The sequence below is a fragment of the Mya arenaria genome, chromosome 13 (genome assembly GCF_026914265.1).
Source record: "Mya arenaria isolate MELC-2E11 chromosome 13, ASM2691426v1".
NCBI classification, from domain to species: Eukaryota; Metazoa; Mollusca; class Bivalvia; order Myida; family Myidae; genus Mya; species Mya arenaria.
Window position 1 is genome coordinate 42071392 of NC_069134.1, and position 12059 is coordinate 42083450.

A 12059-nucleotide genomic window follows, 5' to 3' on the forward strand; every position below is an offset into this window, starting at 1 on the left:
CAAAAAGTATTACAAAAACACATGTACTATACATATTAAGCAACATACAAAACATACATTCACACTATCACTATCATACATTTCTTCGATGCAATATATGTTGTATTTACTACACAGTAACACCATTCTTTCTACTAGTAGAATCCAACCTTGCTTTTGAAAAATTGTCTGGCAGTCGCCATGTGTTTTGGTCAATATTTACCCCATCATAACTTTCGGTCGAACGTTTTTTAAACGTTTGCGAACGTCTGAAATTAACAGTTGCAAAGGAATTGGTATAGTTGTAAAATGGTTCATGGCCACAAGTCACGTCTACTCTATGGACTATTTTATTCTGCTTTAGGAAAGCTCATATCTATAAAAAGACATAACATAACCTACAACATAATCATTCAACATAAAATAGATAAAATATTAAAGACGCAGAATGTATTTAACATATTACTGATATCGATGATGATACAAACATGACACATACATTTGCATACATTTGCAATTATGGCGTATACATTCAATTTACAATTAATACCGTCGTATGTTTTTAGGCTCAATCATTGAAGTATTTCATTATGCTTGTGAGAATGTTGGTTGTGTATGACAATGCCATCATATGACGTAATGCACCAGTAATGTGTAACCACGCCCCCCCCCCCAGGTCCGGGGAATAGCGGGGACTTTGACTTTCGGTCCAGCCAGCCCAGCTAAAATCCCCGCTACAATCCACCGTTACGGGCACGAACAAATGGTACAATCCCCGCCAAATGCCCCCGCACCCCAGTGACCCTAGGTAAGGCCCATTCCCCGCTATATTTAAAGCGAAGACAAAACCACCGCATTCACCCGGCACTGCAGGGCCACCTGAAAGGTAAAAACACGGCCAATTTCCCGGGGGGGGGGGGAGTACAATTGACTGGTGCATAATGCAATCAATTAAATCGACGTAGTTCATCCCCTTGAAGGTTGAGACGAAATTAGCACATCGTTTTCTTTTCCTTGGTTATAATAATGTTGTTTATAGTCAATAACGTGACCTTTATAAATGGAATTGAAACATCTCTTCGATATGTGTATTGCAGGCTTTCAGAACAATTGTAACAACTCGGCAGTCTCCGCCAAACACGGAAAATTTCGTGCAGTTATTAAAGTTATGCCTTGCCGAAATGGTTCTGTGTTTATAATGGTAATACTAAGTTAAATTCATATCCTTGAGTTTTATTGTAAACTCTGCGAAAACCCTGTTTAAAATTATGTACCTAAGAAACTTAAAAACTATTGTTGTTTTAAATAAACATAAGGCACAGTCCAAATGTGTGCTTGTTGTGTATGTATGCCTTATATCCTGAGTTGCGTTTGCCTTTACTAAACATACGGGAGGTCACCATTCACTGGCTACACAAATGAAAAAAGTAGTTGTCGTCGCCCTTTCTGTTTCTTACATTTGATTAAGAAGCCGCTTTTATTTTAATTTATTCTTTTGCTATACAAGTGTAGCTTTATCACTTCCGTAATCCTGGTCTTTCACGCTGAAAGTGGTGTTTTTGTCAACAGTCTTTACTTCTTTACTTGTCACAGTTCAAATCAATGAAGATTGTTTAAAGATGCATAGAATAGCGAGCTAAATAGAAGATATTTTCAGGATATACTGTGTTATCAAAATGACACAGTTTCTTGGGATTCACAACATCTACATACACTTATAAGGCTTTCACACTAAATGCTGGTTTGTATAATGAATATATTTGTGTTGATCGAATCCTATTCTTTCTGAACGACAATTCCAAGTTATAACCCTCAGACGTGCACATTACAACAATTCATGTTTAACTTTTGCCCGAATCGTAGCTCTGTCAAATGCACTGCCCTCTTTCCATCCCGGCTTAATTATATCGTTTAACATTTCAGTCAAGTTTTCATATGTTTTTTTATATCCTCTTTAGTCTTTTTAAAATGTGGGAATAATCAAGTTATACTATATATGACAGTCTTTGAAAAAGACGTGTTTTGGGTATTTCGATTCCAACACTTCTTCGAAACCTTCTTTGCCATATCCAAATATTTCAAAGTCAATTCGAAACGCTTTTTCAATTTGTGATACTAAATCTTTCGAGAGGTTTGTTATTGCTTGGTGAAACGATCGTGCTCGACTTGCTTTCATATCTGCTATAGAATTCTGCGAACTTGATTCATACAACAGCTTTTTAAAGTCTTCTGAGGTCGTCTGGTTTGCTTTTGAGACGGAGGAATACGGAAATGCACTTTTTGTACTTATAAATCCTCGACTTTGTAGTCGATTCCACACTTTAAACAAAGCACAATGGAACGTTACGTTACACTTTCGAAGAACAGTTTTATGTTTAAAAACCCAGTCGACTGCGTCTTCTATAGCATCCTTGCCCGCATTACTTTCGAAATCGTTCAAGGTCACAACTTTGCTTAGGTTAAGAGAATTAATAATATGTTCCGTATCTTCTTTTAACGTTTCATAATGGCCGATAAAGTTGAACTGAAATAAGCATGGTTTGCAGTGATCATAGTTTGGAGAGAAATGGCCATCCAGACAGTAGCCGTCCATGATTAATTTAGTTACGTACTTTACAAAGTTTTCAAATGGAACGTCATACCCACATTTAGATACATTTGACTGAACTGCAGGACTGCCCATTGAAGGTCCATACGATTGCCAAAAAACCCAATTAGGGTTGTACAGTTTATCCAGCCAACCAGAGAACAATCGTCCAAAAGGATTTCGAACAAACATTATACTTGTAGAATTTCGAAATATTTCCCGGACTTCGCTCAGAGACGCTTTCGTCAACGAACGATATCCTTCTTCCTGGTAGGCATAGCCGATTTTCAAAAGAGAGGGATTTGATTGCCCGTCTCCCGCTCCTCCAACTATTCTAAGAATTCTTCTCCAAAAAGAACTTCCTGTCTTTTCAATACCACAGAAAACAATATTTCTTGAAGGGACATAAAACATGTTTTTAAAACTGGTCTTGCAATTACTCGTGAGTTTCTTTTCCTCGCAGTACTTTTGAAGTTGGTTACTTCTGTCTGTAAATCGTCTTGATACAGTGGACTACAATAAGAACATTTTTTTTAAATACAGCAAGTACAATAAAGATGATGAGATAAAGAAATGGAATAATGTAAAAAACAAAAACAATTAAAGATACGCTTAGAACAAAAAGCAAACAACAGGGACAGTCCAGTTACTTAGCTTAAAGCTGCACTCTCACAGATTGGACGTTTTGACAACTTTTTATTTTGTATGTCTTGGAACGAGCCATTTTTTTTGCGAAAATCAATGGAAACCAGTTATATAAGACTGCTGACAAAAATTTAGATCGCAGATTTTTATATTTAAGTTCAAAAATTGATGTTTTATGCATTTTTCTTAAACCGTTATAAAGTTTTATAAGGTTTAAGCCATAAAGCATTAATTTTTGAACGGAAGTATAAAAATCTGCGATCTGATCCTTTGTCAGCAATCTTATATCATTGGTTTGCAGAACTTTCCAAAATAAAAAATAAAAAAGTTGGTAAAAGTGGTAAATCTGTGAGACTGCAGCTTTTAACTAATCAAAACAGTTCAGCTCAATATTTTTAAAACATTGAAACTGAATAAAGACATATTTGATTTCAGCAACTAACCGTAGAATTATGAAGAGTTTGTTGCATTTCATCCCTTGAAGCTTTTGATATTCCGCCACTCGAACCGTTTGAAAGTTTTGGTTTTTCTTCCGCGTCATACTCGAGACCGATTCTGTCTTTAATTGTGATAACTAAAAATACAGAAAAAACATGAGTCGGACATCATAAGAAATGTAGTACAAATACATCTAACAAATTGATCTATTACAGTAAAACACGGATTACTATGGTGAAATATACGCGTCAGAAAAGATTTTGTGACGAAAGAACATGAAACTGGAATATTCGTGTGAAAGGGTTGTAAATGTAAGTAGACCGTGAGCAGTTTTGTACGTTTATATGATTCAAAAAGTGTGTGTTTTAATTTATCTTTGGAATTCTTGAATGATGTTATTAGCTAAATGTTTAGACAGCATGTTCATATTTTTACATGTACTTATGTGTTTGATGCATGTAAATGAGTATGTACCCTTTATCTTGATTATTTTATCTAAGAAAAAAAATGAATTAAAAAAATATATAATCATTTTATGTGTTTTGGTACGCGACTTATTTCTAACATACCATCATACATGTATATATCCGTTATTTGCTTACAAAATGCATATGTTCAAAGTTAACTGTGTGGAACTGTGCGTGGTTTGGGGCTCGAACCCATGAATGCTCGGACACTAATTATTTACAAATCTCATTTGCTTGGTGTAGATCTCGCCTATTCTGTCAAAGCCCCGCTGTGTCTGGAATCATTATCAACCGTATGCTCAACAACTACATATTTGTGCCTCGCCCTTTGCCCTTCGCCAAAACGGATATGAGTGCAAAATGTATAATACTTTTGCATTTGGATTTGTACGGTGGTAGTTTCTGCTGGTTGACAATTAGAAGTCTAATTTCTTTCAGGCAGGAAAATTACTGAATATTACAAAGTCAACAGCAGGTTTTGAATAATTCCAGCCTGCATTGGAAACTATCTTGGGTCCATTAGAGCGGATTTGACCGCCATATCTGTCCACAAGACAGCCGCTTCTGGGGATGAGGAGCATTTCATATAAACATATATGGACTGGCTTTTGTTTTTATAAACACATTGCATTCAATAATCAAGCGGTGGTGGCAGTGGTGGTGGTGGTGGTGATGATGATGATGATGATCGATCGATCGATTTTATAGATAAATTTCATCAGTCGCACAGCTTTGAAAACATTATAATTTGTGTATCAATAAATTTCACCACCGCTTTGAATAACATTAAATATTTATATGTATCAGCTTGTTTTTTCAAAATAAAGTGGAGAAATATTAAACTGTTTATCTTTTCCTTTGCCCTTAAGCAGTTTCATCATAAATAACTATTACTTCCTGAGTGTACTGAAATATATTCGACTTTATTTTATTTTGTATATGTATGACTGTATAATTATCTATACTAATTGGTAAGAAATGTTTTGAGATACAAATTGTTTTCCTTTACAGCAAAACATTCTTGATAGGTAAAGTGCCTAAAGGGGCATGAAAACCAAATCAGCATTAACTCAAAATTGATTAGTTATCATCTGTGCACACCTTACAAGTACAACCGCATGGGAAAAGACCAAACTTCAAATGTTGAAGAGTGAAGAATTATTTCTAAAAAATATAAATGTTAGAATACCAATGTCATATTAAAACAGATGGTCAAATATATTTTACACGTAATAAAAACACAGTCGAGAACTTTCGCTCTGTCATTTTTGGAGGGACATTTCCACCCGCTTTAGTGTTCTTGTTTCTTCACATATTTTAGTTTAAAATTACACTTATGTTTTAAACACTGCATTCTGAGCTAATATCATAAGTAAATTGCATTTATTTGAAAGAGAACATTTAATTAAAAAGTCGAATTAAGCTTCATCATTTTTTTTTTCAAGAATAAGGTTGATTTTTAAGCATTTTATTAGGTATAAAAATGTATGGTTACATGACATTATATATATATTCTTTAAAACTGGACGGCAAACTACCATAAATTTACTACAAAGATGTCCAATAGACATTATAGAAAATACTTAAATGATTTCACCAGCTTGCCTTATAGTTAACTATTTTTTTTATTTTAATAAAGCTGCTATATATTTCCAAACATCAAACAAAAAATCATCGAAAAAGTGCTCTGTTTTGAAAAGGCACAAGAAAAAAAACAATATGTTTTTTTCCATATCTTTCAATATTGTTTTCGTTTGATTTTTAGTTTTCTGTTTACTGAAGTTTATTTAACTAGAAACTTTTGTGTTAATAACTTAATCTCTGATAATGCGATAATTTCGACGAAATAGTTACTTGTCGCTCTTTGTAGCCGTTGAAGTTCGGGGGTGGGCGTAATCAAAAACACAAATAACATTTTTAATTCACGTTAAAAATCTTTAGAATTTGGATAAAAGTCCCATAGTGTACCATGATTATAACTATGTTGTTGGTTAAAGCTTTTATAAAATATATTCTATTATATGGCTAATACCTTAATATGATTAAAAAAGGGTCAGAAACCCCTCTGGGTTCATCCAATATGGCTGCCAATATTCAAGATGGCCGCCATTTATCTTAATTTTGTTAATAAATAGTTGTGGTGCTTCCTTTGGCCTAATTAAATGCCTTAAATACGAATGTTTATTGAATATTAATATGTTGAACGTGAACTACATCTAATTTCATACTATATTCATAAAAGAACAAGATTTTGTGATGTCTTGGCAACCATAATTTCATTGAAAAGGATTAATTTACCAATTTTATGGGCAAATAACCTTTTATGTTAATAAATTGATGCTTATTACAACGGAATGTTTGAAAATTAGCATCCATTGGATGTGTAACAGTATTGATAACATTTTTTTAACTTAATTTTATGTAACTATGAATAATGAGGACCAAAAAATACAAGATGGCATTATATCACAAGATTAAGTTCAAAATTGTATTCAAATGGGTTATTTTTATTATTATTATTATTATTATTATTATTATTATTATTATTATTATTATTATTATTATTATATTGAACAATCTTTCTTTTTGAAATTTAGGTTTTGAAACCTAATCACCCTTCGCGTGCAACGGATTTTATGAAAATTGACCAAATTGTAAAAAGAAACTCGCTCGCTCCATTTTTTGGGGCTAAAATCCGAGCAATAATATATATATATTCTGTGCCCTAACAATAAAATGAATTTTATACTAGAGGTAAAATAAGTTGTTCTTGCATACCCAAACGTGTGTTTCTGGTCAAGTGACTAGTGCTGTAACAAGAGCTGTCGTAAGACAGCGCGCTCGATTACGCCGCTTTGACTTAGAAGTGAATACAATAACGATGTATTATGTTCCTGTCAAAGGCAATAAAACAATCAAATTAAAAAGTGAACAAGAATCGCGATGTGACAAAACCAGGTTTTTAATGATTGGCAAAAGAGATTCAGTTTCAACTGCTTTCTTCTATTTTTTGTAACAGTGACCTTGATCCGAAGGCCCCAAACACAATCCCATGGAAGTCATCCATAAACTCTTCGGACATATCAAGTTTAGTCACAGTATGTCAACCATAACTGAAACATTAATATTTTTAGAAACAGTGACCTTGACCCTAGGGGGCCAAAGGCAATCCATGAAAGCTCTGCATAAACTTGACCTATATACCAAGTTTGGTCACAATATGTCAACCCTTACTTGAGTTATTTAGTTCTAACCATATTTCTATTTTTAGCAACAGTGACCTTGACCTAGACCATAACTCTCGGGGCCCAAAACACAATCTCAGGAAAAGTCTCTATAAACTCTTCCTATATACCAAGTTTTGTCCCAATATGTAGACCCTTACTTAAGTTATTCAATACCAACCCTCTTTCTATAAATAGTAATCTTGACCTTGATCCTAGGGGCCTCAAACGCATTCCAATAAAAAGTCTCCATAAACTCTTCGTATTCACCAAGTTTGGTCTCTTTATGTCAAACCGAGCTAAAAAGCTAAAATCATTCGATACATGAGGTGACTTTGACGCTGCCCTCCCACCAGCCCGCTCGAACAATGACACAAGTCATTCAATATGAAAATGCGGTTAAGAATATAAAAATGTGCCTTTCAAAAGAATTTAAAAGAAAAATTAAAAATAAAATCATTCAAGGGCCATAATTTGTATGAAGGGTTAAAATGGAGTTATGTTCCTTGTTGTAAGATGGTCGTCAATAAGTCTGCGTAGTATTAAGTGCATTGAATGAAGGGTATAAAAGGTTGTTTTTTTATTAAAATCCCAACTTGCCCTAAAACTTTAACCTGCCCTTAAACTTTAACCTAATCAGGTGCCATACCTTGTATTAAGGATAATATGGAGTTATGTAACCTCATTGTGTGATGGTCCTGAACAATTGTGTAAAGTATTAAGTCAATTGAACAAAGGGGTATAGAAGTTATTAAAATATATCCCAACCTGCCCTAAAACTTTAACCTAAGTTCCATAGTCAATCAGGAGCCATAATTTGTATAAAGGATAATATGGAGTTATCTAACCTCATTATGTTATGGCCCAACTGAACAACGGTGTGAAGTATTAAGTCAATTGAAGGAAGGGTATTGGACTTATAAGTGAAAATCCCAACTTGCCCTCGAACTTTAACCGGATGCCGACGCCGGGGCGAGTAGTATAGCCCTCCTTATTCTTAGAATAGTCGAGCTAAAAACGCGTCTTACACCCCCCATGTAAGAAGAGTCAGGCGCAACAACGCGCCACTTCTTATTTCTTTTATTGTATGGTTTATGAAAAGTATATTATGCCATTTCAATAAAGCGCAATCAAATATATAAGTATGCAAGACTTTGAATTGATCATCGTATAAACGCGATTTTAGAGGAACTATTTGACGTCAATAGTGATTTAAAATTACTGCGCTCTATGCCGTCAGTAAACAACGTCGCACGCGCTTTTGGTGAAATGGACAAAAGTGCGTTTTCTACGTCATTTTTTCCACAAAATGATCATTTAAGATATCCAAGAAAAAATATCAATCATGTTTCTAGAAAAATCAAACCCTTGGCAAGCCTCGTTACCGTCTTACGCGCGTGCCATTGGGTAGGATTTTTCCATCCGTACCGGAAACACATGATAGATACTTATATTATTGAGCGTTATCAACTTACAGGTCAATAAGGAAATTATTGAAAACTACAATGTTACAAGCTACTTTTATCATAAATAGTCGATTGATTTTGTCTGTTTTCCATAAATATCATTATTTTGACCTGAAAAATATAATATCATATAGTTTGGGACCACTTTTAATAGGAAAGCTGTTAAGCTAGATGTATGAATAAAAGATTTGACAACTTTGCCCTAAATAATATTTTATTGAACGAACTTAAAATACGGCACCATGTCGGTTTGTCTGCCTCTTTGTCAGTCTGCCAAATATTATTTCTTTAATGGGTTATTTCACTTTCTTTTATGAACAAAACAACCTTTTGGAACATGGATGAAAATAATGTGACATTAAAAAACTTTTCATCTGTAGATCTTTCAGAAATTATGTTGTGTAGAATGTTTTATGAGCTACTAATACAATACATTAATTTCAAGTTACTTCGAAGAACGGGTAATATTCAACAAAATGATGTAATAATTTTATGTTAAATGGGCTCGTTTACAGGTTTTATGTTGGTACTTTCTTTTATAAACAAAACCCGAACAGCAATTGGTTGAAACATAATTTTGTAAATCCAAGCCAAATGTCATTCAATTTTCAAAAGCGTCACTAACGCTTTTCAGCGAAACAAAGAATGCTTTGTAATGTTTTTAAATTCTGTTATATTTTAAATAATTGTTAACAATAGAGCTCTTCATTCGCATTAGAGCTTTTTATTGACAATAAAGCTTTTTCATTAACAATAGAGCTTCTCATTAACAACAGAGCTCTTCCTTAACAATATAGCTCTTCACCTACAATAGAGCTCTTCATTAACAATATAGCTCTTCACCTACAATAGAGCTCTTCACCTACAATAGAGCTCTTCATTAACAATAGAGCTCTTCATTCACATTAGAGCTTTTTATTGACTTTTATGCACTTTTCTTAAACCGTTAGTAACGGTTTAAGGCGTAAAGCCTTAAATTTCGAACGGAAATATGAAAATCTGCGATCTGATCTTTTATCATTGGTTTGCAGATATTTACGCAAAAATTGTTCTTTCCAAGACAAAAAATAAAAAAAGTTGTAAAAACGGTATATCTGTGAGATGGCAGCTTTAATTGCTAAATATATACACGCATGTAATTTTTTATTTTTATTTGAGAAACAAACCTTTTCACCTTTACCTCATTCTGTGACCATTTGTCTTTGAAATGACACGTTATCACACAGTTACTTGGTATTTGGAAAGCATTTTTGGCCAGTTGAGCTACCTGATTCGAGCGATTTGGTCCTAAGGGTGATCTCTTGGAATGAGAAGAAAAGATTGTATGAAATTTTGAAATATTTAATATGTAAAAATATACGACTAAAAGTGGATTATTTGTTTATTGTGTTTATCATAGAGTACTAAAACACATTTTTTTATGATTCTCAGTCCAAGAGATTACCCTAGGGACCAATCGCTCGAATCAGGTACCTCACTTGGCCAAAAATGCAGTCCAACGACCAAGTAACTGTAACGCTTTTCACGCACAATACAGGTCGATATCAAAATCATTAGTTTTCGTTTTAATGCATTATCATGTAAAACTCATTTGCTTTAAATAATAAAAACAAAAAGCATATGATTTTTATACAGATAGAATAATATTAGCAATATTTTGGCGCTTTTTAAACTTGGGTATTTGTGAATAAAACATAATATTTAAAAAAAAAACAATAACTGAAAAAAATGATTTACCTCCAGTTCTAGCGGGTATGCTATGGCGATCCATAAGTAGAAAAACAACTAAAAGAAGTGAAATCAAAATAGTAAAGCATATTAAACTCCTTTTTAATCTTCTTCCCCTCATCGCTATGGATTTTTTCTACTCAACGACTTGATTTTGTCCTAATTTTCCTTAATGAAATACTAAATAAACGTAGGTCACATATCACATATCGAGTGCCGTAAGCTTGATGTTATATACTCATTTGATAAACAGTATGTATGTAATGTCTTTGCCATATAGTGGTTATATTTTGTAAATGGCTAAAGGCAAATTATGTTGATTGCAAATAAACTTTGAAACACTGAAGTATTTCAGGACCGCTTAAAATAAATATATAGAGAAATAATTGTTTGTTTTTGTGTAAGATTGTGGTATATTCCACTGAGTGACCACCAAAACCTATATTCGACGAGGGACGAAGCAACGAGTGAAATATTTACTTTGTTTGTTCAATAGGTGAAATATGTTGCAATCTTACACTGAGCAGACCATTTATCGTTTTATTATATGCCTACAATGGGTATAAAACGATAGTAAATTGTTTGTTTGTTTTAAGAAAAGCTCGCCAAATTGTATGCGAACATAACGTCATTTCGTAAAAGACGTGATTGAATTTGTGTCCCAGCCCTATGCTCGCTGACGTTTGATTATGAATTATGAATTGAGGACGGGCTAAAATTTCTAAACAGTCAAAAATATCATATTGTTATTTTACTGTTTGAAACAGTGAAATATATATAAAAAAACAGTGATTTTTCACTGATAAATTTCAATAAAACCGGAAAGCTTATAACATAATATATTAATAAACATTTCTGTCATACAATTTTGACAAATGCACAGTCATGACATTCTTATTATGCACACTTAGAATAAAACAAATTATTTTGTTTCGAGGCCCTACCGACTATTTTCTAAATATTTGGACGATTTTGAAAGCCAATAACAGAAAAAGAAATCATAATTGCCAATTTGTTCACTCGTGCACTCATGCGATGTGAACCATGACTTGATCTTTAGGTTGTTTCAACCGAAGTCGGACACACATGACAAAGTTTGCTTAAATAATATGGGTTCAACAAGCATTCAAACGCGCATATTAGTTTTAAACACCTGTTAAAGCTGCAATCTCACAGATTAAACGTTTTGATTTCTTTTTTTCTTTTATATATATATATATATATATATATATATATATATATATATATATATATATATATATATATATATATTTTAAACGAGCCAATTTTTGCGAAAATGCATGGAAACCAGTGCTTCCGAGATTTCAAAAATTGATGTTTTATGCATTTTTCTTAAACCGTTAGTAACCGGTTAGAAAATATGAAAATCTGCGATCTGATCTTTTGTCAGCAATCTTTTATCATTGGTTTGCAGATATTTACGTAAAAATTGCTCTTTCCAAGATAAAAATTAAAAAAGTTGTAAAAATGGTGTATCTGTGAGAGTGCAGCTTTAAATTGTTTA

General features: G+C 33.2%; 1 protein-coding gene across 1 annotated transcript; it reads right to left on the bottom strand.

Annotated features, from left to right (window-relative positions):
- Positions 1-1969: 1969 nt before the first annotated feature.
- LOC128215271 (uncharacterized) lies at positions 1970-4697 on the bottom strand. Its single transcript, XM_052921977.1, has 3 exons — positions 4568-4697; positions 3655-3785; positions 1970-3079 (listed from the first exon to the last, which is right to left on the bottom strand). Exons 1-3 carry the CDS (start codon positions 4695-4697, stop codon positions 1970-1972), a joined length of 1371 nt encoding a protein of 456 aa, XP_052777937.1.
- Positions 4698-12059: the final 7362 nt, after the last annotated feature.